This window comes from Ranitomeya imitator, chromosome 7, assembly GCF_032444005.1.
Source record: "Ranitomeya imitator isolate aRanImi1 chromosome 7, aRanImi1.pri, whole genome shotgun sequence".
In the NCBI taxonomy this organism is placed as follows: domain Eukaryota; kingdom Metazoa; phylum Chordata; class Amphibia; order Anura; family Dendrobatidae; genus Ranitomeya; species Ranitomeya imitator.
In genome coordinates, this window is record NC_091288.1 from 171,503,891 (window position 1) to 171,525,723 (window position 21,833).

General features: G+C 44.0%; 1 protein-coding gene across 1 annotated transcript in view; it reads right to left on the bottom strand.

Moving 5' to 3' along the window:
* The window catches only part of LOC138646122 (uncharacterized), a 437,282-nt gene that overhangs the window by 208,781 nt on the left and 206,668 nt on the right, over positions 1 to 21,833 (bottom strand). The window contains exons 32-34 of the mRNA XM_069735585.1: positions 8,468 to 8,630; positions 5,923 to 6,015; positions 4,708 to 4,842 (exon numbers count right to left, since the gene is read on the bottom strand). Coding sequence (XP_069591686.1) covers positions 4,708 to 4,842; positions 5,923 to 6,015; positions 8,468 to 8,630 — 391 coding nt within the window. The remainder of the gene's footprint in view (positions 1 to 4,707; positions 4,843 to 5,922; positions 6,016 to 8,467; positions 8,631 to 21,833) is intronic.

Sequence of the window (21,833 nt, forward strand, 5' to 3'; positions counted from 1 at the left end):
CTTCAGGATCCTCAATCCATCCAGAGCACGTTTAACAGGGCTATCAGAGACCAGCCGGTCCGATGGGCACATCCAGAGTTTCATTCGCAGATGGAAATCGTTGCCTACCACTAGCGCCTGTGTGTTGTAGTCCTACCCTGCTGAGCATTCGGAATAGTCCTCACAACTGCTGTTCTCATTTGTTCGTTCTCTACAGCTCTCTCTCTCGTTCTTTGGTTCCAGATGTTACTAGTTTCTAACGTCCCCCAGGTATGTTATGGCTAGGACGCCACCCGTTTGACGGGAAGGCTTGGAGCTCTTCCGGGACCCTAGAGACGCCCCTCTCCACGCGTTGCTCCCTATGTCTTCGTAGGTGTAGTAAGTTAGACAGCCAACCTATAATTGACTGTCCGGCGGAGTTTGAAGTAAGGCCTGAAGTCAGTTACTCCTGCGGTGTTCCGGCCACCGACTACGCGCCTCAGTAAGATGTTGCCTCTCTCTCGGCACGACTCTTACTGGCTCTCCTTTGTGCTTGATCCCGTTTACACTGTTCCACAATATCCTTCCCTTCCTGTCTCTCTCCTGGATACCGCCGCAGGGTGTGCAGGCGCGGTTCCGTTATGTTCTGTTCTGTTCGCTAGGCACCTGCCAGGTTCCCACGCCTGACAGGGTCCCCCTGTGCCTTCCCCCTGCAACACCCCCTGCCACGGGATGTTGCCTGAATCCAACCCAGTCAGCTTCTGACTAACTTCCTCCCTAGCCCCTAGTTTTACCAATGTGAGGAGTGGCCCAATAAATAAAGCCTTTTTCTCCCCCTAGTGGCCGGAGTGTGAAGTGTAATGTGTTCTGGTGATACCTGGTCAGGAGAACTCCTTAGTGCCATCGGACGTACCGCCACTCTCCTTAGCGGCAGAGTGCCATACTGCAACGACCAGGTCTCTGGGGTGCTGCACACTTATGGATGTGTATTAGTGTAGTCAGCAGCATCAACCCAAAGAAAACAGGAAGGAGAGTGCACCCGGTCACTGTGGGCATACGCAGCAGGGGGACAGGCGATATCAATGCACATGCGCACACACACACACTAACTGCATTTAGACAGTGCTTACTCTGGGAAGTGAGCTAATGTAAGGGGGTTACCTTCTCTGCTCCGTGCCTGGAACCACTTAGCTGTGCAGCATGTTTCCCTGGGGACAGACTTAGAGACCGGGACAGGAAGGAAGCCACGCTGAGAGAGGAAAAAGGCACGTGTTCCAGGGCTAGAGCAGCGTGTACTGGAGAGGGAGCAGCGTGTGCAGCAGAGAGAGCAGCGGATACAGCGGACAGAACAGCACGCAGCTGCGCTGCGGGGAAGAGAGAGAGAGCTCTCGGTCGGAGGAGTGAGACAGGAAGATTATCCAGAAAGAGTGCATCTTTTGAGTACGTGAAAGAAGACTCTGCTGTGACTGGAGAGGTGTGCCCTGATGCCCGTGCAGAGACAGTGACCCATGCAGAGACAGTGACCTGTGCAGAGACAGTGGCCCCTAGTACCCCCGATATTAGTGCAGAGTACCTGATTCCTGTTGGGAGACCCAATAATAGACTGAGCATCGTTCTCCCGGGGTAGGCTGCACAGTTAAAGCAAAAGACTCAGAGCACAGGGGACCCCGTTTGCCTAGCATCCCCTCTGCTCACCACAGTAACCCCTTAAACCCCAGGTTGCGGGTTCCTAGAGACTACACAGCCCATGGATAACAGAGGGACGACAAGTGAAGCTGTTTCTCGGTGCCTACATTGGAGAAGACAACCCTACAAGCAAGTCCTCATCAGTCTGATAAGTGTTTTCCCAAGAGATTCCGTTTACTACTGTTATACTGTTTGACTGTCTGGTAACTTATACTGCTTCCCATATATTTTGCACCGTTATTTTATCAGTTTATATTCTACTGTTTTCTCCCTGCGAGGAGAATATTGCCCCTGTTAATAAACCCCCTCAACATTTGTTCTGTCTGTTCCGTGGTGACATACTCTACCCTGCACTCTATTACACTGTAATGGCTCGACATCGGGTCTCCATCTGGTGATCTCTGGATGTGTGGTCAGTTTCCCTCTTTGTTGGACCTTAGCCTGTGTTGTCTCTGTCCAACTGCTGATAATGCTCTTGTCTTTGCTTTGCTGAGTTGATTCTGTAGAGGTGTTTTCAATTTTTCTTTTTGGTTTGTCCTATCACATCTTGGGAGGGCATAATTATACTCTCCTTTCACATGTAGGTCTTTACTGGTTACATTTCAAGTTAGATGGATGTTTGGAGTCCCAGCTTCCCAGTCAAGGATTATCTTGCTAACGGTTACACACTGTGTATAGTTGAGGGTGCAGTTAAGGACACTCAGGGACAGCTGACGTTGAGTAGGGTCACCATTGCGTAATTTTAGGGTGCCAACATCTGTGGTCAGGCTGGAATAAATCAGGGTCAGGTTACGGATGTGCCTAGAATGTTTAGGAAGTGCCTAGTCTGTTTAGGAACCTGTCGTGTGGCATATTTAACATTTCTCCTGGTTTGTTCATAGTGTGAGAGTTAAGGCCCCTTCACATTAAGCGACGCTGCAGCGATACCGACAACGATCCGGATCGCTGCAGCGTCGCTGTTTGGTCGCTGGAGAGCTGTCACACAGACAGCTCTCCAGCGACCAACGATCCCGAAGTCCCCAGGTAACCAGGGTAAACATCGGGTTACTAAGCGCAGGGCCGCGCTTAGTAACCCGATGTTTACCCTGGTTACCAGCGTAAAAGTAAAAAAAAAAACCACTACATACTTACCTACCGCTGTCTGTCCCCGGCGCTCTGCTTCTCTGCACTCCCCCTGTACTGGCTGTGAGCACAGCGGCCGGAAAGCAGAGCGGTGACGTCACCGCTCTGCTTTCCGGCTGCCCGGCGCTCACAGCCAGTACAGGAGGAGTGCAGAGCACAGCGCCGGGGACAGACAGCGGTAGGTATGTAGTGTTTGTTTTTTTTTACTTTTACGCTGGTAACCAGGGTAAACATCGGGTTACTAAGCGCGGCCCTGCGCTTAGTTACCCGATGTTTACCCTGGTTACCAGTGAAGACATCGCTGGATTGGTGTCACACACGCCGATCCAGCGATGTCCACGGGAGATCCAGCGACGAAATAAAGTTCTGGACTTTGTTCAGCGACCAACGATCTCCCAGCAGGGGCCTGATCGTTGGTCGCTGTCACACAGAACGATTTCCTTAACGATATCGTTGCTACGTCACAAAAAGCAACGATATCGTTAACGATATCGTTATGTGTGAAGGTACCTTTAGGGCTCATTCATAACATGAGCACTGTCAGAAGTGAGGAAGGTCCCAATATGCAAATAAGGAGGTCTAAAAGTGCACCGAACTCTTGGCCAAGGTTGCACCATAGCCACCCTCATTTGCATACAAATTAAAAGTTATTTTCCCAGGCACAGGTAACGTTAACAGGTACAGAGCTAGTATTGTTTTTCTAGCAGTTAACTCCTCTACAACATTTTTTAGCCCATTTAAAATGAATTTTGAGGGTGACGGACTCCCTTTAAACCGGATCTGTCACCAGATTTCACAATGCAGAAATGATTAAATAAATCATTTACTCCCAATAAAACTGGTGTATTTATTTTGGAAATCCATGTTAGAAGGACTAGACTATCCTAATATTAACTTGAAAATGTTATGAGTTCAGCTATAGAGAGAGAGTTAATGAGCTCAAATGTAACAAGTTGCAGCCTGGCTGACAACTGCAGCTTGTACTTAGCAATGTGAGATCTCATCAGCAGGAGAAACTCTGGGGACCTATCAATGAAGCTAGGTGGGCGGAGAGTGAGATCAATGTTCAGAGAGGATTATACAGCCATTTTGATGTGAATTTTCAAATTAAACACACCCGCCTCATCAGGTCTAAAACATCTATGTCGTTCTTCTTTTAAAATTTGGTGATAGATCTGCTTTGAGTACATAAATAAACGTCTTGGTCTCAGAATTTCACCACTGTACTTGCTGGTGCAAAAAAACAGAATTTTCCACCTTGTCTCAACCCTGAGTAGAACTGACCGGAAGAAGCCAATTGCAAAAGGATAAAGGGCAACAATGGTATTGGCTACCCAATTTTTGTAAAAATGCATGAAGAAAAAGAAAAAAGAAGTAACAATAATCATCATTCTAATGTTTAAAATGACAAGCCTTAAGTTAGCAGTTATAGCACGATGTTGCACGGTGGCTCATGGCTGGGGTCATGGGCACAAATGCCATCAAGGTGAATATCTGCAAGGAGTTTGTATGTTCTCCCCGTGTTTGTGGGGGTTTCCTCCGGGTTCTCCAGTGTCCTCCCACACTCCAAAGACATACTGATAGGGAAATTAGATTGCTAGCCCCAATTGGATGAAACCCTGAATGATTTTTTTTATATGGCTCCGTGAACCACCCATAATAAAGATTGAAAAAAAAATAGCTAATGTTCCCAAACTTAGAATAATGCTGAAAAAGCTCCATTGTTCAATTAAGGCCCAGGTTATAGAAGGCTCCACTGGATTGTGTTTTCCATTGAGTAAGACAATGCCAAGTCACATTGATATTTTATGCCTGTATAACTCAATGGTAATATAGACGTTTAGATGGAAGGAACGTTTGCTTCAGCAGAAAATGTAATTTGTAAGAGACCAACAGTTCAGCCATTTTTTTCACAAATGAATCAGCGCCAAGTCACATTACCTGGAAAGCGTGAGTCATATCAATCTGAACGGCTTGCAGCAATTCCTTCTTGGTAGATTTGTTCTCAAACTTCCCTGTGAGACCAAAGATATCTTTCCTGTTAACTTTAATGATCGCCTCAGCTTCATGCTTGCCCTGTTGAGGTGTATGAGTAATAAATGAGCAATTTTACTGGCTACATTTAGTCCAAATTCAATATTAATGATAAATTAAACATAGACAGATTAATAAAAATGTAACCAAGAAAAATCCTCATTAATAATATCATAATAATATCCCTTCCAAACATAAGAATTGCAAACCAAAAAATGACCAAGAAGGAGCATATGATCAGCTAGATGATATAAAATAATTAGTTTTATTAAAGTTAGATAACATGATATCAAAAATACATAACATATATTACATTAATCAAAAAAAGGGAGGACAGGGAGTGCTACCAAAAACTATGCGGCAGGCAGATAGTAGTCACATATATCAATTTATGGCCACAATCAGTGTGAATACCTATTTAAGACTATAATATTGCTGCTAACCCAGTTTGCACCTATAATCTACTGATTCACAGTCAATTGTGCTATTATGAAGCATATATATATCATTGGGCATTAGGACAGTCATAAATATTAAATGTGCAAGGTTAGGAATATAATCTATTATCTGTGGCCATAATCATAGAAAGTGTCATTTAGCTGCTAAGACCTCGACGCGCGTTTCACCGCCTCTGCAGTTTCATTAGGAGGTATCATATGCTCCTTCTCAGTCGTTTTTTTTGTTTGCAGATTAATAAAAATGTTCATTCATTGAAATGTCTGCAGCATAGTTTGGCCACAGGCCCATGCACTCCAGATTCCATGCACTTTTCTGTGATTTTTAGAATTTGCATAGATGTTAATAGAGAGAGTCGCATACGAGTGGTCATCCCTCCATTTGCAGATGGGCATTGGGATCATCTAATTTTGAGGAGGAAACATTTCTAACATAAAGGGGCTCTCTAATGCAGACAACTCTATTGAAGCCTCCTTACGATGAGATTTAGAAGTATAAACACTTCCACCTCTCCCACGTTGTTTAGGTCACAGACATCATAGGATGGGACCTGAATATTATTTAGGAGGACATTTTTAAAGCATAGGCCATCATATATCTAATTTAGATGACTCTGGTCTCAATAACTACAATTGAACAATTTGCAAAAAGCAAAGTGGAACTTACAGAGATGTATCTTCTTGTTGAGACGCAGGCTTCAATGTTGCTAGGTAGAGTTTGAAGAGATTGCTTGAATGGATGTTTTAGGCTAGCGCAGATCTAGAAAGACATTGTAGAAAAGATTTAAAAAAAATGTTGGTTACAAATAAATCGTCACCAGAATAAATATATATAAAAAGGAATGTGCATCTTCTGACATGGCACTGGGGCCAATGGAACGTAGACAAGAAAATGGGTATATTGGAAGAGAACAATAGGTCCTCATCAGTAAACCATTATCCAGAACCCCAAGAAAAACTGCACAAAGATCATCAATCTCTTTAAATAATTGCACCACCAACAGGCAAAACACCATAAGCCAAATAGAAAGTAGATATAACTTTCTTGATACAAATCACCCCTGGATGAAGCATTCCTTTGCGAATCGCTCATCGGGAGTGGTAGGTCCCTGGCTTTCTTCCCCACAGGTAATATCTACTCTGAGGGTTTAATACCACTGGCATTTGTCTTTTTTTACAATGTATGGTCTTGTTATGGCTTTTCCACCTTGATGTTATCCCTGACTTTTTGAAAAGTTTACTTCGTATTATATTATTCTTTTTCCATTCAAGCTATCTAGCTCCATGTAAACCTTGTTGTATACTTTATATTTGCTACTGCAGGCTATATGATGCATATTGGGACTGTATAAGATACATATATATTTTTGCTCAGGTGTTCCCACCTCTAACCTCACTGTATGTTGCCTCATTATTTCTATGTTTTTTAACGTAATCATTATTTCTATAAATAAAATTACATATAAACTTTCTATTTTATACTTTTTTTCTATTGGTGGTGTATATACAGTGCCTTGCGAAAGTATTCGGCTCCCTGGAAATTTTCAACCTTTTCCCACATATCATGCTTCAAACATAAAGATACTAAAGGTACATTTTGGTGAAGAATCAACAACAAGTGGAACACAATTGTGGAGTTCAACGAAATTTATTGGTTATTTTAATTTTTTGTGGAAATTCAAAAACTCAAAAGTGGGTCGTGCAATATTATTCGGCCCCCTTTAACTTAATACTTTGTTGCGCCACCTTTTGTTGCGATTACAGCTGCATGTCGCTTGGGGTATGTCTCTATCAGTTTTGTACATGGAGAGACTGAAATTCTTGCCCATTCTTCCTTGGCAAACAGCTCAAGCTCAGTGAGGTTTGATGGAGATCGTTTGTGAACAGCAGTTTTCAGCTCTTTCCACAGATTCTCTATTGGGTTGAGGGCTGGACTGTGACTTGGCCATTCTAACACCTGGATATGTTTATTTGTGAACCATTCTATTGGAGATTTTGCTTTATGTTTGGGATCATTGTTTTGTTGGAAGACAAATCTCCGTCCCAGTCTCAGGTCTTTTGCAGACTCCAACAGGTTTTCTTCAAGAATGGTCCTGTATTTGGCTCCATCCATCTTCCCATCAATTTTAACCATCTTCCCTGTCCCTGCTGAATAAAAGCAGGCCCAAACCATGATGCTGCCACCACCATGTTTGACCGTGGGGATGGTGTGTTCAGAGTGATGAGCAGTGTTGCCTTTACGCCAAACATATTGTTTGGCATTATTGCCAAAAAGTTCGATTTTGGTTTCATCTGACCAGAGCACCTTCTTCCACATGTTTGGTGTGTCTCCCAGGTTACTTGTTGCAAACTTTAAACGACACTTTGTATGGATATCTTTGAGAAATGGCTTTCTTCTTGCCACTCTTCCATAAAGGCCAGATTTGTGCAGTGTACGACTGATTGTTGTCCTATGGACAGACTGTCCCACCTCAGCTGTAGATCTCTGCAGTTCATCCAGAGTGATCATGGGCCTCTTGGCTGCATCTCTGATCAGTCTTCTCATTGTTTGAGATGAAAGTTTAGAGGGATGGCCGGGTCTTGGTAGATTTGCAGTGGTGTGATACTCCTTCCATTTCAATATGATCGCTTGCACTGTGCTCCTTGGGATGTTTAAAGTTTTGGAAATCATTTTGTATGCAAATCGGGCTTTAAACTTCTCCACAACAGTATCACGGACCTGCCTGTTGTGTTCCTTGGTCTTCATGATGCTCTCTATGCTTCAAACAGAACCCTGAGACTATCACAGAGCAGGTGCATTTATACGGAGACTTGATTACACACAGGTGGATTATATTTATCATCATTAGGCATTTAGGACAACATTGGATCATTCAGAGATCCACAATGAACTTCTGGAGTGAGTTTACTGCAGTGAAAGTAAAAGGGCCGAATAATATTGCACGCCCCACTTTTCAGTTTTTGAATTTCCACAAAAATTTTAAATAAGCAATAAATTTAGTTGAACTTCACAATTGTGTTCCACTTGATGTTGATTCTTTACCACAAATTTACATTTGGTATCTTTATGTTTGAAGCATTATATGTGGGAAAAGATTGAAAGGTTCCAGGGAGATGAATACTTTCGCAAGGCACTGTATTTATGCTATTGGCACAGGTGCATGGATTGTGGTTTAAGGATTTTATATTGCCATATATGTTTTAGTACTCACATATGGATTTTCACTTTGGTAGCCAAGCACAATGGTCTGCATGCATTCATCAGTCTGGTCAAGAACCAGTTTGGTTTCCAGTACGTAATGTTTTTTCCTTTTATCAACTGTGAACGTTTCTTGGAGAAGGACACTCTGTGGGACAGGAAGTTTGAATGGATGCCTAAACAAGAAAAGAAACACTTAAAGGGACTTTACAATTTTGTAAAAGATTTTGAGTGCTCGTCTTGCACATATAAGAAAGCTAGCTCCATTGTGTGAGAGAGGATTTGTTTTAAGGTTACCCGGTCGCCAGGAGATACAAGATTACATTTTGTTGTTTTATATTTGTACTAGCTGAAGAGCCCGGCGTTGCCTGGGCATAGTAAATATCTGTGGTTAGTTATAGCACGTCACTTCTCTTATTTTCCCATCACGCCTCTCATTTTCCCAATCACATCTTTAATTTTCCCCCTCACATCTCTCATTTTCTCCCTCACACCTCTCATTTTCTCGCTCACTCCTCTCATTCCCGCCTAACACTTGTCATTTCGACCTCACATCTGTCATTTTCCGATCACTACACTATTTTCCCTCACTCCTCTCATTTTGCACTCACACCTTTTCAATTTCACCTCACACCTCTCATTTTCACCTCAGTATATACATGTTTGTCATCTCCCTTATATATAGTATACACCTGTATGTCATCTCCTGTATATAGTATATACCTGTATGTCATCTCCCCTGTATATAGAATATACCTGCTGTGTGTCATCTCCCCTGTATATAGTATATACCTGTATGTCATCTCCTCCTATATATAGTATATACCTGTATGTCATCTCCTCCTATATATAGTATATACCTGTATGTCATCTCCTCCTATATATAGTATATACCTGTATGTCATCTCCTTCTATATATAGTATATACCTGTATGTCATCTCCTCCTGTATATAGTATATACCTGTGTGTCATCTCCCCTGTATATAGTATATATCTGTGTGTCATCTCCTCCTGTTTATAGTATATACCTGTATGTCATCTTCTATATATAGCATATACCTGTATGTCATCTCCTCCTGTATATAGTATATACCTGTAGGTAATCTGCTCCTGTATATAGTATATACCTGTGTGTCATCTCCTCCTGTATATAGTATATACCTGTATGTCATCTCCTCCTGTATATAGTATGTACCTGTATGTCATCTCCTCCTTTATATAGTATATACCTGTGTGTCATCTCTCCTGTATATAGTATATATCTATGTGTCATCTCCCCTGAATATAGTATATATCTGTGTGTCATCTCCCCTGTATATAGTATATACCTGTGTGATCTCCTGTATTAGACCTCGTTAACACGTTATTTGCTCAGTATTTTTACCTCAGTATTTGTAAGATAAATTGGCAGCCTGATAAATCCCCAGCCAACAGGAAGCCCGCCCCCTGGCCGTATATATTAGCTCACACATACACATAATAGACAGGTCATGTGACTGACAGCTGCCGTATTTCCTATATGGTACATTTGTTGCTCTTGTAGTTTGTCTGCTTATTAATCAGATTTTTATTTTTGAAGGCTAATACCAGACTTGTGTGTGTTTTAGGGCGAGTTTCGTTTGTCAAGTTGTGTGTGTTGAGTTTTGTGTGGCAACATGCGTGTAGCAACTTTTTGTGTGTCGAGTTGCATGTGACAGGTTAGTGTAGCAAGTTGTGTGCAGCAAGTTTTGCGCATGGCGAGTTTTGCGCGTGGTGAGTTTTATGTCTGGTGCCTTTTGAGTATGTGCAAGTTTTGTGTGAGGCAACTTTTGCATGTGTTGCAAATTTTGTGCATGTGGCAATTTTTCCGCATGTGCAAGTTTTGCGTGTGGCGAGTTTTCCATGAGGTGAGCTTTGCACTTGTGGCGAGTTTTGCGGTGAGCCTATTTTTTGCATGTGGCGAGTTTTGCGCGTGGTGAGTTTTGAGCGGCGACTTTTGTGTTTCGACTTTTATGTGGCGAGGTTGGTGTATGTGTGGTGAATTGTGTGCTGAGGGTGGTATATGTGTTCAAGCACGTGGTAGTGTGTGGCGCATTTTGTGTGTGTGCTCATATCCCCGTGTGTGGTGAGTATCCCATGTCGGGGTCCGACCTTAGCAACTGTACGGTATATACTCTTTGGCGCCATCGCTCTCACTCTTTAAGTCCCCCTTGTTCACATCTGGCAGCTGTCAATTTGCCTCCAACACTTTTCCTTTCACTTTTCCCCATTATGTAGATAGGGGAAAAATAGTTTGGTGAATTGGAAAGCGCGGAGTTAAAATTTCACCTCACAACATAGCCTATGACGCTCTCAGGGTCCAGACGTGTGACTGTGCAAAATTTTGTGGCTGTAGCTGCGACGCCTCCAACACTTTTCATTTCACTTTTTCCCCATTATGTAGATAGGGGCAAAATTGTTTGGTGAATTGGAAAGCGCGGGGTTAAAATTTCACCTCACAACGTAGCCTATGACGCTCTCAGGGTCCAGTCGTGTGACTGTGCAAAATTTTGTTGCTGTAGCTGCGACGCTTCCAACACTTTTCCTTTCACTTTTTTCCCCATTATGTAGATAGGGGCAAAATTGTTTGGTGAATTGGAACGCGCGGGGTTAAAATTTCGCCTCACAACATAGCCTATGACGCTCTCGGGGTCCAGACGTGTGACTGTGCAAAATTTTGTGGCTGTAGCTGCGACGGTGCAGATGCCAATCCCGGACATACACACACACACACATACACACACACACACATACACACATTCAGCTTTATATAGTAGATTTATCAAGATAAAAAAGGGAATTAACTTCTATGGCAGTAAATCTACAAATCCTTAAAAAATGTAGGGCCTGATTCATCATGTGCGATATTTCTGAAGTCACCTTTCCTCTTCCATCTTGTGGTATTTGCTGGTGTTTTTTGTGCCAAATGAATCAAAATGGTTCATACGGTTAATGAATGAATTTGGTGCAAAGTCAAAAATGGTCTGTTTCTGTCTTTAGAACAAAAAGTTACATTTAGCCAAATGAGAGACAATTGGGGGGGGGGGGGGGACAAACAAAAGCGATAGGGCGTTATCCAGACAAAAGCATTGTAGGGTTGTACGGCACTGCTCACCTAGTATTGTAAGAAAGCCCAATGCTGAAAGGGCTTAAGATAGAGTTCAACCGCTGCTGCTCCGTAGGTTGGAGGCCCAAGGCAGAAATCACAGCTATGAGATGTGGATATGCTGCGCTGCTGGTCGGTATCAAATAAGGAATATCCAGAGTCCCGAGTATTGTAGAATAATTGCGGTTTTATTTCAACGCGTTTCGAAGTATCTTAAACTTCATCAGGAAAGAAACACGGAAAGCCTTTCTATGGTTTTGAAAATAAAACTGCAATTATTCTACAATACCCCGTGGGACTCTGGATATTTTTTATTGAATACTGACAAGCAGTGCACTGTACCCACATCTCCTACATTTTACAAAATTGTAAAAAAAAAAAAAATTGCTGGTGTGCATCCCACGACCATGTGACAGGCGCAAAGATGGGCGGGACTTGTGATGCGCTTCCAGCCGGCGCATGTTAAATGTTAGTGATTGACAGCAGCAATTAACTGGTTAACCGCTGTGGGTGGATCTTGGATCCACCCATGGCTGTTAGAGGCGCATGCCAGCTGATCAGATCATCTGTGATGTGCGGGGAAAGATGCGGGATCAGCGCCAGAGCCCGCAACAAAGGCTGGAACACGACCTTTGATGTACCTATATATCAAGGTCATGAAGGGGTTAAATATTTGCATGTTCTTACAAATTATTGCTTGTGCATGTAAAGGTCCTAGCTGTCATTATTACAGGACAGCACTTGGAGCATTACCATATCACAATGCTGGAGCCCAGGAGGGTTGTTTATACTCCTTAAGTGTATAGCTCGGTATTGATTACATCAACTAAGGTGTTAAATAACCAGGACTGGAGATTTGTGGAACTCTAGCTCTCGTAGCAGAACTCTGGAGAAGGACATCATGGGCCGATAAATAGAAGGAACAACGTGAAGAGGAAGACCAGCAACCCGATGGCTTGATACCATCAAGATAACAGCAGAGAAGAACCTGCTGGACCTATCTAGGCTTGCACAAAATCGATGTTTCTGAAGATCGTTCATCCATTAAGTCACCATGGCTTGAGATCGGGTCAAAGGCCGTTGAAAAAAAAATAGCAGAACCCTAGCTGTCATTTACCGACCTCCCATGGTCAGCGCATTGGCACATATTCTGCATCTGCAGTAACTATCATCAGGATTATTATTTTATTATTACCTACTGTGGGTAGAAGATAATTAGGACACCACAGTAATTTCCAAGTTCAGGAAGCGATTAATTCAGAATGGGGGAAAAAGCATAAGACTCTTCACAAGTGCCTGTGGTCAGACTTTTCACAGTTGCTATCCATAGATTTTGCAAATATATTGTACCTATGACATTCAATAGGGCTGTTCACTTGCCATTTTTTTTTTTCTTGGACCGAATGGAATGAGCAAAATCAATTAGACATATCCGATATTGATCAGAGTGTGGGATCAAAATCGTCAATGCACGTCTATGGGACAGTGAAAAAATCTGACCACATACGAATGCCATGCCTGTACATTCTGTTTTTTTTTGTTGATAGATAGGAGAAGATGGAGAAACTATTTTTTCTTATCGCTGAAAAAACTGATCAAAATTCTAATAAAAATCACTGATGAAACTTGGTTCGTTTTTGACGCCTGAATGGGCCTTAGTTCTGTTCTAGTCCTCTTTGGAAAAATGACTTCATAGCTTTTTTTGCACTATATTTGTCCATTGAATAGCTAGAGAGGAATCAGGAAGATTCCAATATCAGTCATAAGGCAACAATAAGGAAGAAAACTCTCTTACCTTCCATCTGATTCTACTACTAAAACCAACAGAAGAAACTAGGCAGAAAAAAAAAAAAAAAATATGTATATATATATATATATATACACACATGTATATATACAACATATACAAAGAAAGAAGAAAATGTGGCACTCACCAGCTTGTGCTGCAATAAAAAAGTCCTTTATTGCGCCATAGCGTGGACTGAGGACATCATAATAACAGCTGCAGGTATATGTGAGGGTGCAAGGTGACCGAGGACGACGGCCAATTTGCGCGGACTGCGCTTCAATGGGTCCAGGTGTGTCATATCTATCTATATATATAATTGCCTAAGGGTTTTTCTGTCTGTCTGTCTGTCTGTCTGTCCTGGAAATCCCACGTCTGATTGGTCGAGGCCTGGCGGCCTCGACCAATCAGCGACGGGCACAGTATCGACGTAGAAATCCCGCGTCTCTGATTGGTCAAGGCCGCCAGGGCTCGACCAATCAGCAACGGGCACAGCGACGATGATGTCATAAAGGAAGTAGAAATCCCACGTTTCTGATTCAGCGACGGGCACAGTATTGACGTAGATGTCATAATGGTTGCCATGGCGACGATGATGTCATAAAGGTTGCCTCGACCAATCAGCCACGGGCACAGTCTGCCACGAATTCTGGAATCATCATTGTCCATATACTACGGGGACATGCATATTCTAGAATAGGCCTCGACCAATAAGCGGCCAGGCCTCGACCAATCAGCGACCGGCACAGCGACGATGATGTCATAAAGAACGTAGACATCCCGCGTCTCTGATTGGTCGAGGCCGCCAGACCTCGACCAATCAGCAACGGGCACAGCGACGATTATGTTATAATGGTTGCCATGGCGACGATGATGTCATAAAGGTTGCCTCGACCAATCAGCGACGGGCACAGCGACGATGATGTCATAATGGTTGCCATGGCGACGATGATGTCATAAAGGTTGCCTCGACCAATCAGCAACGGGCACAGCGACGATGATGTCATAATGGTTGCCTGGCGGCCTCGACCAATCAGCGACGGGCACAGTATCGACTTAGAAATCCCGCGTCTCTGATTGGTCCAGGCCGCCAGGCCTCGACCAATCAGCAACGGGCACAGTGACGATGACGTCATAAAGGACGTAGAAATCCCACGTTTCTGATTCAGCGACGGGCACAGTATCGACGTGGATGTCATAATGGTTGCCATGGCGATGATGATGTCATAAAGGTTGCCTCGACCAAACAGTGACGGGCACAATCTGCCGTGAATTCTGAATCATCATTGTCCATATACTATGGGGACATGCATATTCTAGAATACCCGATGCGTTAGAATCGGGCCACAATCTAGTATAGTATCTATATATATAACTAGCTATTGAACCCGTTCTACGCCCGGGTGGCGAGCATTTATATTGGTATATGGTCTCCATCCTGGTATGTGCTGCTCCATCCTGCGTCCCCATCCTGTCATGTGCTGCTCCCATCCTGCGCCCCCGTTCTGTCATGTGCTGCTCCCATCCTGCGCCTCCATTCTGTCATTTGCTGCTCCCATCCTGTCATTTGCTGCTCCCATCCTGCGCCCGTTCTGTGATTTGCTGCTCCCATCCTGCGTCCCCGTTCTGTCATTTGCTGCTGCCATCCTGCGCCCGTTCTGTCATGTGCTGCTGCCATCCTGCGCCCGTTCTGTCATGTGCTGCTGCCATCCTGCGCCCGTTCTGTCATGTGCTGCTGCCATCCTGTGCCCGTTCTGTCATGTGCTGCTGCCATCCTGCGCCCGTTCTGTCATGTGCTGCTGCCATCCTGCGCCCGTTCTGTCATGTGCTGCTGCCATCCTGCGCCCGTTCTGTCATGTGCTGCTGCCATCCTGCACCCGTTCTGTCATGTGCTGCTGCCATCCTGCGCCCGTTCTGTCATGTGCTGCTCCCATCCTGCGCCCGTTCTGTCATGTGCTGCTGCCATCCTGCGCCCGTTCTGTCATGTGCTGCTGCCATCCTGCGCCCGTTCTGTCATGTGCTGCTGCCATCCTTCGCCCGTTCTGTCATGTGCTGCTGCCATCCTGCGCCCGTTCTGTCATGTGCTGCGGCCATCCTGCGCCCGTTCTGTCATGTGCTGCTGCCATCCTGCGCCCGTTCTGTCATGTGTTGTGGCCATCCTGCGCCCGTTCTCTCATGTGCTGCTGCCATCCTGCGCCTGGCGGCCTCGACCAATCAGAGACGCGGGATGTCTACGTCCTTTATGACAGTCCTCGACCAATCAGCGATGGGCACAGCGACGATGATGTCATAAAGGACATAGACATCCCGCGTCTGATTGGTCGAAGCCGCCAGGCCTCGACCAATCAGCAACGGGCACAGTATCGACGTAGATGTCATAATGGTTGCCATAGCGACGATGATGTCATAAAGGTTGCCTCGACCAATCAGCGACGGGCACAGTCTGCCGCGAATTCTGGAATCATCATTGTCCATATACCATGGGGACATGCATATTCTAGAATACCCGATGCATTAGAATCGGGCCACAATCTAGGCCTGGCGGCCTCGACCAATCAGCGATGGGCACAGTATCGACGTAGAAATCCCGCGTCTCTGATTGGTCCAGGCCGCGACCAATCAGGAATGGGCACAGTGACGATGATGTCATAAAGGACGTAGAAATCCCACGTTTCTGATTCAGCGACGGGCACAGTATCGACGTGGATGTCATAATGGTTGCCATGGCGACGATGATGTCATAAAGGTTGCCTCGACCAAACAGTGACGGGCACAATCTGCCGTGAATTCTGAATCATCATTGTCCATATACTACGGGGACATGCATATTCTAGAATACCCGATGCGTTAGAATCGGGCCACAATCTAGTATAGTATCTATATATATAATTGTCTAAGGGTTTTTCCGTCTGTCTGTCTGTCTGTCTGTCTTTCTGTCTGTCTGTCTCTCCTGGAAATCCCGCCCCCAGGCCTCGACCAATCAGCGACGGGCACAGTATCGACGTAGAAACCCGCGTCTCTGATTGGTCGAGGCCGCCAGGCCCGTCGCTGATTGGTCGAGGCAACCTTTATGACATCATCGTCGCCATGGCAACCATTATGACATCATCGTCGCTGTGCCCGTTGCTGATTGGTCGAGGCAACCTTTATGACATCATCGTCGCCATGGCAACCATTATGACATCATCGTCGCTGTGCCCGTCGCTGATTGGTCGAGGCAACCTTTATGACATCATCGTCGCCATGGCAACCATTATGACATCATCGTCGCTGTGCCCGTTGCTGATTGGTCGAGGCAACCTTTATGACATCATCGTCGCCATGGCAACCATCATGACATCATCGTCGCTGTGCCCGTCGCTGATTGGTCGAGGCAACCTTTATGACATCATCGTCGCCATGGCAACCATTATGACATCATCGTCGCTGTGCCCGTTGCTGATTGGTCGAGGCCTGGCGGCCTCGACCAATCAGAGACGCGGGATGTCTACGTCCTTTATGACAGGCCTCGACCAATCAGCGACGGGCACAGCGACGATGATGTCATAAAGGACATAGACATCCCGCGTCTGATTGGTCGAAGCCGCCAGGCCTCGACCAATCAGCAACGGGCACAGTATCGACGTAGATGTCATAATGGTTGCCATGGCGACGATGATGTCATAAAGGTTGCCTCGACCAATCAGCGACGGGCACAGTCTGCCGCGAATTCTGGAATCATCATTGTCCATATACCATGGGGACATGCATATTCTAGAATACCCGATGCATTAGAATCGGGCCACAATCTAGGCCTGGCGGCCTCGACCAATCAGCGACGGGCACAGTATCGACGTAGAAATCCCGCGTCTCTGATTGGTCGAGGCCGCCAGGCCTCGATCAATCAGCGACGGGCACAGTGACGATGATGTCATAAAGGACGTAGACATCCCGCGTCTCTGATTGGTCGAGGTCACCAGGCCTCGACCAATCAGCAACGGGCACAGCGACGATGATGTCATAAAGGACGTAGAAATCCCATGTTTCTAATTCGGCGACGGGCACAGTATCGACGTAGATGTCATAATGGTTGCCATGGCGACGATGATGTCATAAAGGTTGCCTCGACCAATCAGCGACGGGCACAGTCTGCCGCGAATTCTGGAATCATCATTGTCCATATACTACGGGGACATGCATATTCTAGAATACCCGATGCGTTAGAATCGGGCCACAATCTAGTATATATATATATATACAGTACAGACCAAAAGTTTGGGCACACCTTCTCATTTAAATATTTTTCTGTATTTTCATGACTATGAAAATTGTACATTCACACTGAAGGCATCAAAACTATGAATTAACACATGTGGAATTATATACTTAACAAAAAAGTGTGAAACAACTGAAATTATGTCTTATATTCTAGGTACTTCATAGTAGCCACCTTTTGCTTTGATGACTGCTTGGCACACTCTTGGCATTCTCTTGATGAGCTTCAAGAGGTAGTCACCGGGAATGGTTTTCACTTCACAGGTGTGCCCTGTCAGCTTTAATATGTGGGATTTCTTTCTTTATAAATGGTGTTGGGACCATCAGTTGTGTTGTGCAGAGGTCTGGTGGAGAAGGTGTGTCCAAACTTTTGGTCTGTACTGTATAAAGTTTGGACACACCTCATTTAAAGATTTTTCTGTATTTTCATGACTATGAAAATTATACATTCACACTGAAAGCATCAAAACTATGAATTAACACATGTGGAATTATATACTTAACAAAAAAGTGTGAAACAACTAAAAATATGTCTTATAGTCTAGGTTCTTCAAAGTAGCCACCTTTTGCTTTGATGACTGCTTTGCACTGCTCTTGGCATTCTCTTGATGAGCTTCAAGAGGTAGTCACCATGATTGGTCTTTCAATTGGTCTTCCAACAATCTTGAGGCGTTCCCAGAGATGCTTAGCACTTGTTGGTCCTTTTGCCTTCACTCTACGGTCCTGCTCACCCCAACCCATCTCGATTGGGTTCAGGTCTGGTGACTGTGGAGGCCAGGTCATCTGGCGTAGCATCCCATCACTCTCCTTGGTCAAATAGCCCTTACACAGCCTGGAGGTGTGTTTGGGGTCATTGTCCTGTTGAAAAATAAATGATGATCCAACTAAACGCAAACTGGATGAAATAGCATGCCGCTGCAAGATGCTGTGGTAGCCATGCTGGTTCAGTATGCCTTCAATTTTGAACAAATCCCCAACAGTGTCATCAACAAAGCACCCCCACACCATCACACCTCCTCCTCCACTCTTCATGGTGGGAACCAGGCATGTAGAGTCTATCCGTTCACCTTTTCTGCATCACACAAAGACACGGTGGTTGGAATCAAAGGTTTCAAATTTGGACTCATCAGACCAAAGCACAGATTTCCACTGGTCTAATGTCCGTTCCTTGTGTTCTTTAGCCCAAATAAGTCTCTTCTGCTTGTTGCCTGTCCTTAGCAGTGGTTTCCTAGCAGCTATTTTACCATGAAGGCCTGCTGCACAAAGTCTCCTCTTAACAGTTGTTGTAGAGATGTGTCTGCTGCTACAGTAGAACTCTGTGTGGCATTGACCTGGTCTCTAATCTGAGCTGCTGTTGACCTGCGATTTCTGAGGCTGGTGACTCGGAAAAACTTATCTTCAGAAGCAGAGGTGACTCTTGGTCTTCCTTTCCTGGGGCGGTCCTCATGTGAGCCTGTTTCTTTGTAGCGCTTGATAGTTTTTGCCACTGCACTTGGGGACACTTTCAAAGTTTTCCCAATTTTTCGGACTGACTGACCGTCATTTCTTAAAGTAATGATGGCCACTCGTTTTTCTTTACTTAGCTGCTTTTTTCTAGCCATAATACAAATTCTAACAGTCTATTCAGTATGACTATCAGCTGTGTATCCACCAGACTTCTGCACAACACAACTGATGGTCCCAACCCCATTTAGAAGGCAAGAAATCCCACTTATTAAACCTGACAGGGCACACCTGTGAGGTGAAAACCATTCCCGGTGACTACCTCTTGAAGCTCATAAAGAGAATGCCAAGAATGTGCAAAGCAGTCATCAAAGCAAAAGGTGGCTACTTTGAAGAGCCTAGAATATAAGACATAATTTCAGTTGTTTCACACTTTTTTATTAAGTATATAATTCCACATGTGTTAATTCATAGTTTTGATGCCTTCAGTGTGAATGTACAATTTTCATAGTCAAGAAAACACAGAAAAATCTTTAAATGAGAAGGTGTGTCCAAACTTTTGGTCTGTACTGTATATACATATATATCCATCTACACGGATATAAAGGTGTAAATATTCTAACTTTACAAATCCATTACAAAGCAGGGTACACGGCCAATGTGCTGTGAGATGTTTTTATGTTTTACATTTAAGAACTCCATTTAAACTGCAAATTGAGCCAGCAAGGGCAGAACAAAGAGAAGATTTATTCTCTACTATAAAAAAATTGGGTTAATAAGAGCAATTAAGCAGCACTTCATTGAACAGATAATTAGCTACTGTATTTTATCCATAGTACACTCAGAACAAGTAAATTAGAAAGGCACCGGTGGTTTTCATTTACCTGCTGTGAGGCGGTATTATACCCGTGATTTAGAGAAATAAGTATACAGCATATGTGTCCGCAGCACTGATGGAACAGCATGCTAAAATATTGTATTCACTTTGTTTTTTAAAGTCAAATAATAGCTGCAAATATCTGTATTTTAAAAGGTTTGTTGGTTGTCCTCATGATTGGTCTTCAGTAGTGCACTGCTCCACTGCCTCCTGCTTGCAAGGAAGTGGTGAGCTTGATAGTTCAGACTAGTGGCATTGTTGCACTGCTGGTCTGAACTAAAAGAGGGATACACCAATTAGATACTATACATGAGTGGCAGGGGGCATAAAAATTCTCTGGCAAAAAGAAATATGCAGGGTGGGGTATAGACAGTTATGTCAATGTATAGAGAATATCGCTACACAATCCACAGCATAATAGAGGCACAAATATAACCACAACATGATGAGGTATATAGGATTAAACACCAGAGTGCTAAGCACCATCCACATGCATGGAGAAACTAAGAACAGTGAGATAAAACCTAAAGGTCCGTACCCATCATGAGATGCATACCTCGCAACACCGATGCGCGTTTCGCATGGGCTTCTTCTGGGGGTTGAGCCCCTTGCCACTCATGTACTGCATACTATCTAATTAGTGTATCCCTCTGTTTGAGCCTTCACTATGAAACTTTCTTATTAATTTTTGTCATTTTGTATATATCTAACTTTATTGATTAATTCGATGCAATTTTTAAAATCTTATATATAATTGTTTCAATAAAAATTAGCATTTTATTTCTTTGGAGGTTGTGACTTCATATTTTTGTAGGTTATATAATTCTCTCAACTAATAGAATTCTGGCTACCTTCAGTCACCACAGGGGGAGGGGAGTATACAGTATATGTATTCTCTGTATGTATATGAATTTATACTATTAAAAGGGTTATACAGGTCTATTTTATAATTTTTTACTATGGGCCTAAAAGCTAACAGGCAGCTAGTTGTTAACCGAGGCAACTACCTGCCTGTTCTAGCACCAGCTCAGAGCAGTCTCTGACCACACTTGCCTTTGATTTAGCTGCTCCATATCAACAGAGCAGCTCTTCCTTTTGTGGGCTGTTTTGCCAACAGGGCGTGACTGCCGATGTCATGCTGATTGACAGCTGGCTCCCCGCAGTTAGGCAGCGGGGAGGCGACTGTCAATCGGCATAATGTCATCAGTCAAGTTCCATCAACAGAGCAGAATAGTAGAGAAGCCACTTTTATGTCAACATGATATCAGTGGAAGCGGTCTGTGACTGCTCTGTGCCGGCAGAGAATGGCGCCGGGCACAACAGTCAGGTAGTTAGTTCTTGCTAGTTCTTAGGCGCATAAATTTTAATGATGAGTAAGAAAACAATGAAAGTTTCTATTAAATGTTAGCAAGCAAATATTTTGAAAGCCGTGAGAAATTGATACAGAAAAAGTACTGGGAATTTGTAGAACCTTTCATGATACATCCTAATAATCTTTATTTGCTACAACTGGTATATCCCTTTAATGACTGTTTCTATAGGGGAGGATAATAATCATCATATCATCACAGTGTGCAAAGAAATTCAGCAGTTTATCAGAGTGTAAAAGTTCAGTGCAGTAAATTCTGAGCTGGGGACTGAGAATGCTAAGAGCATTAGAAAGCATCGGTGAAATATGCCTTGCTGGATTAGCCAGGAAAGGCTTCTTGAGGCTAACTGCAAATCATCTGTCATCCATCCAGTGCACTGAGTAATTGTAACGCTCAGTAATATTCATTAACACAAATGTGGGTTCTAGTAGCGGCTTAGTAACAAAGGGTGGTGATTGCGGGTGATAGGACCCTTATGGTGCTCATGGATGTCCAGAGTTGTCAATCAGACATGCCACTAGGAG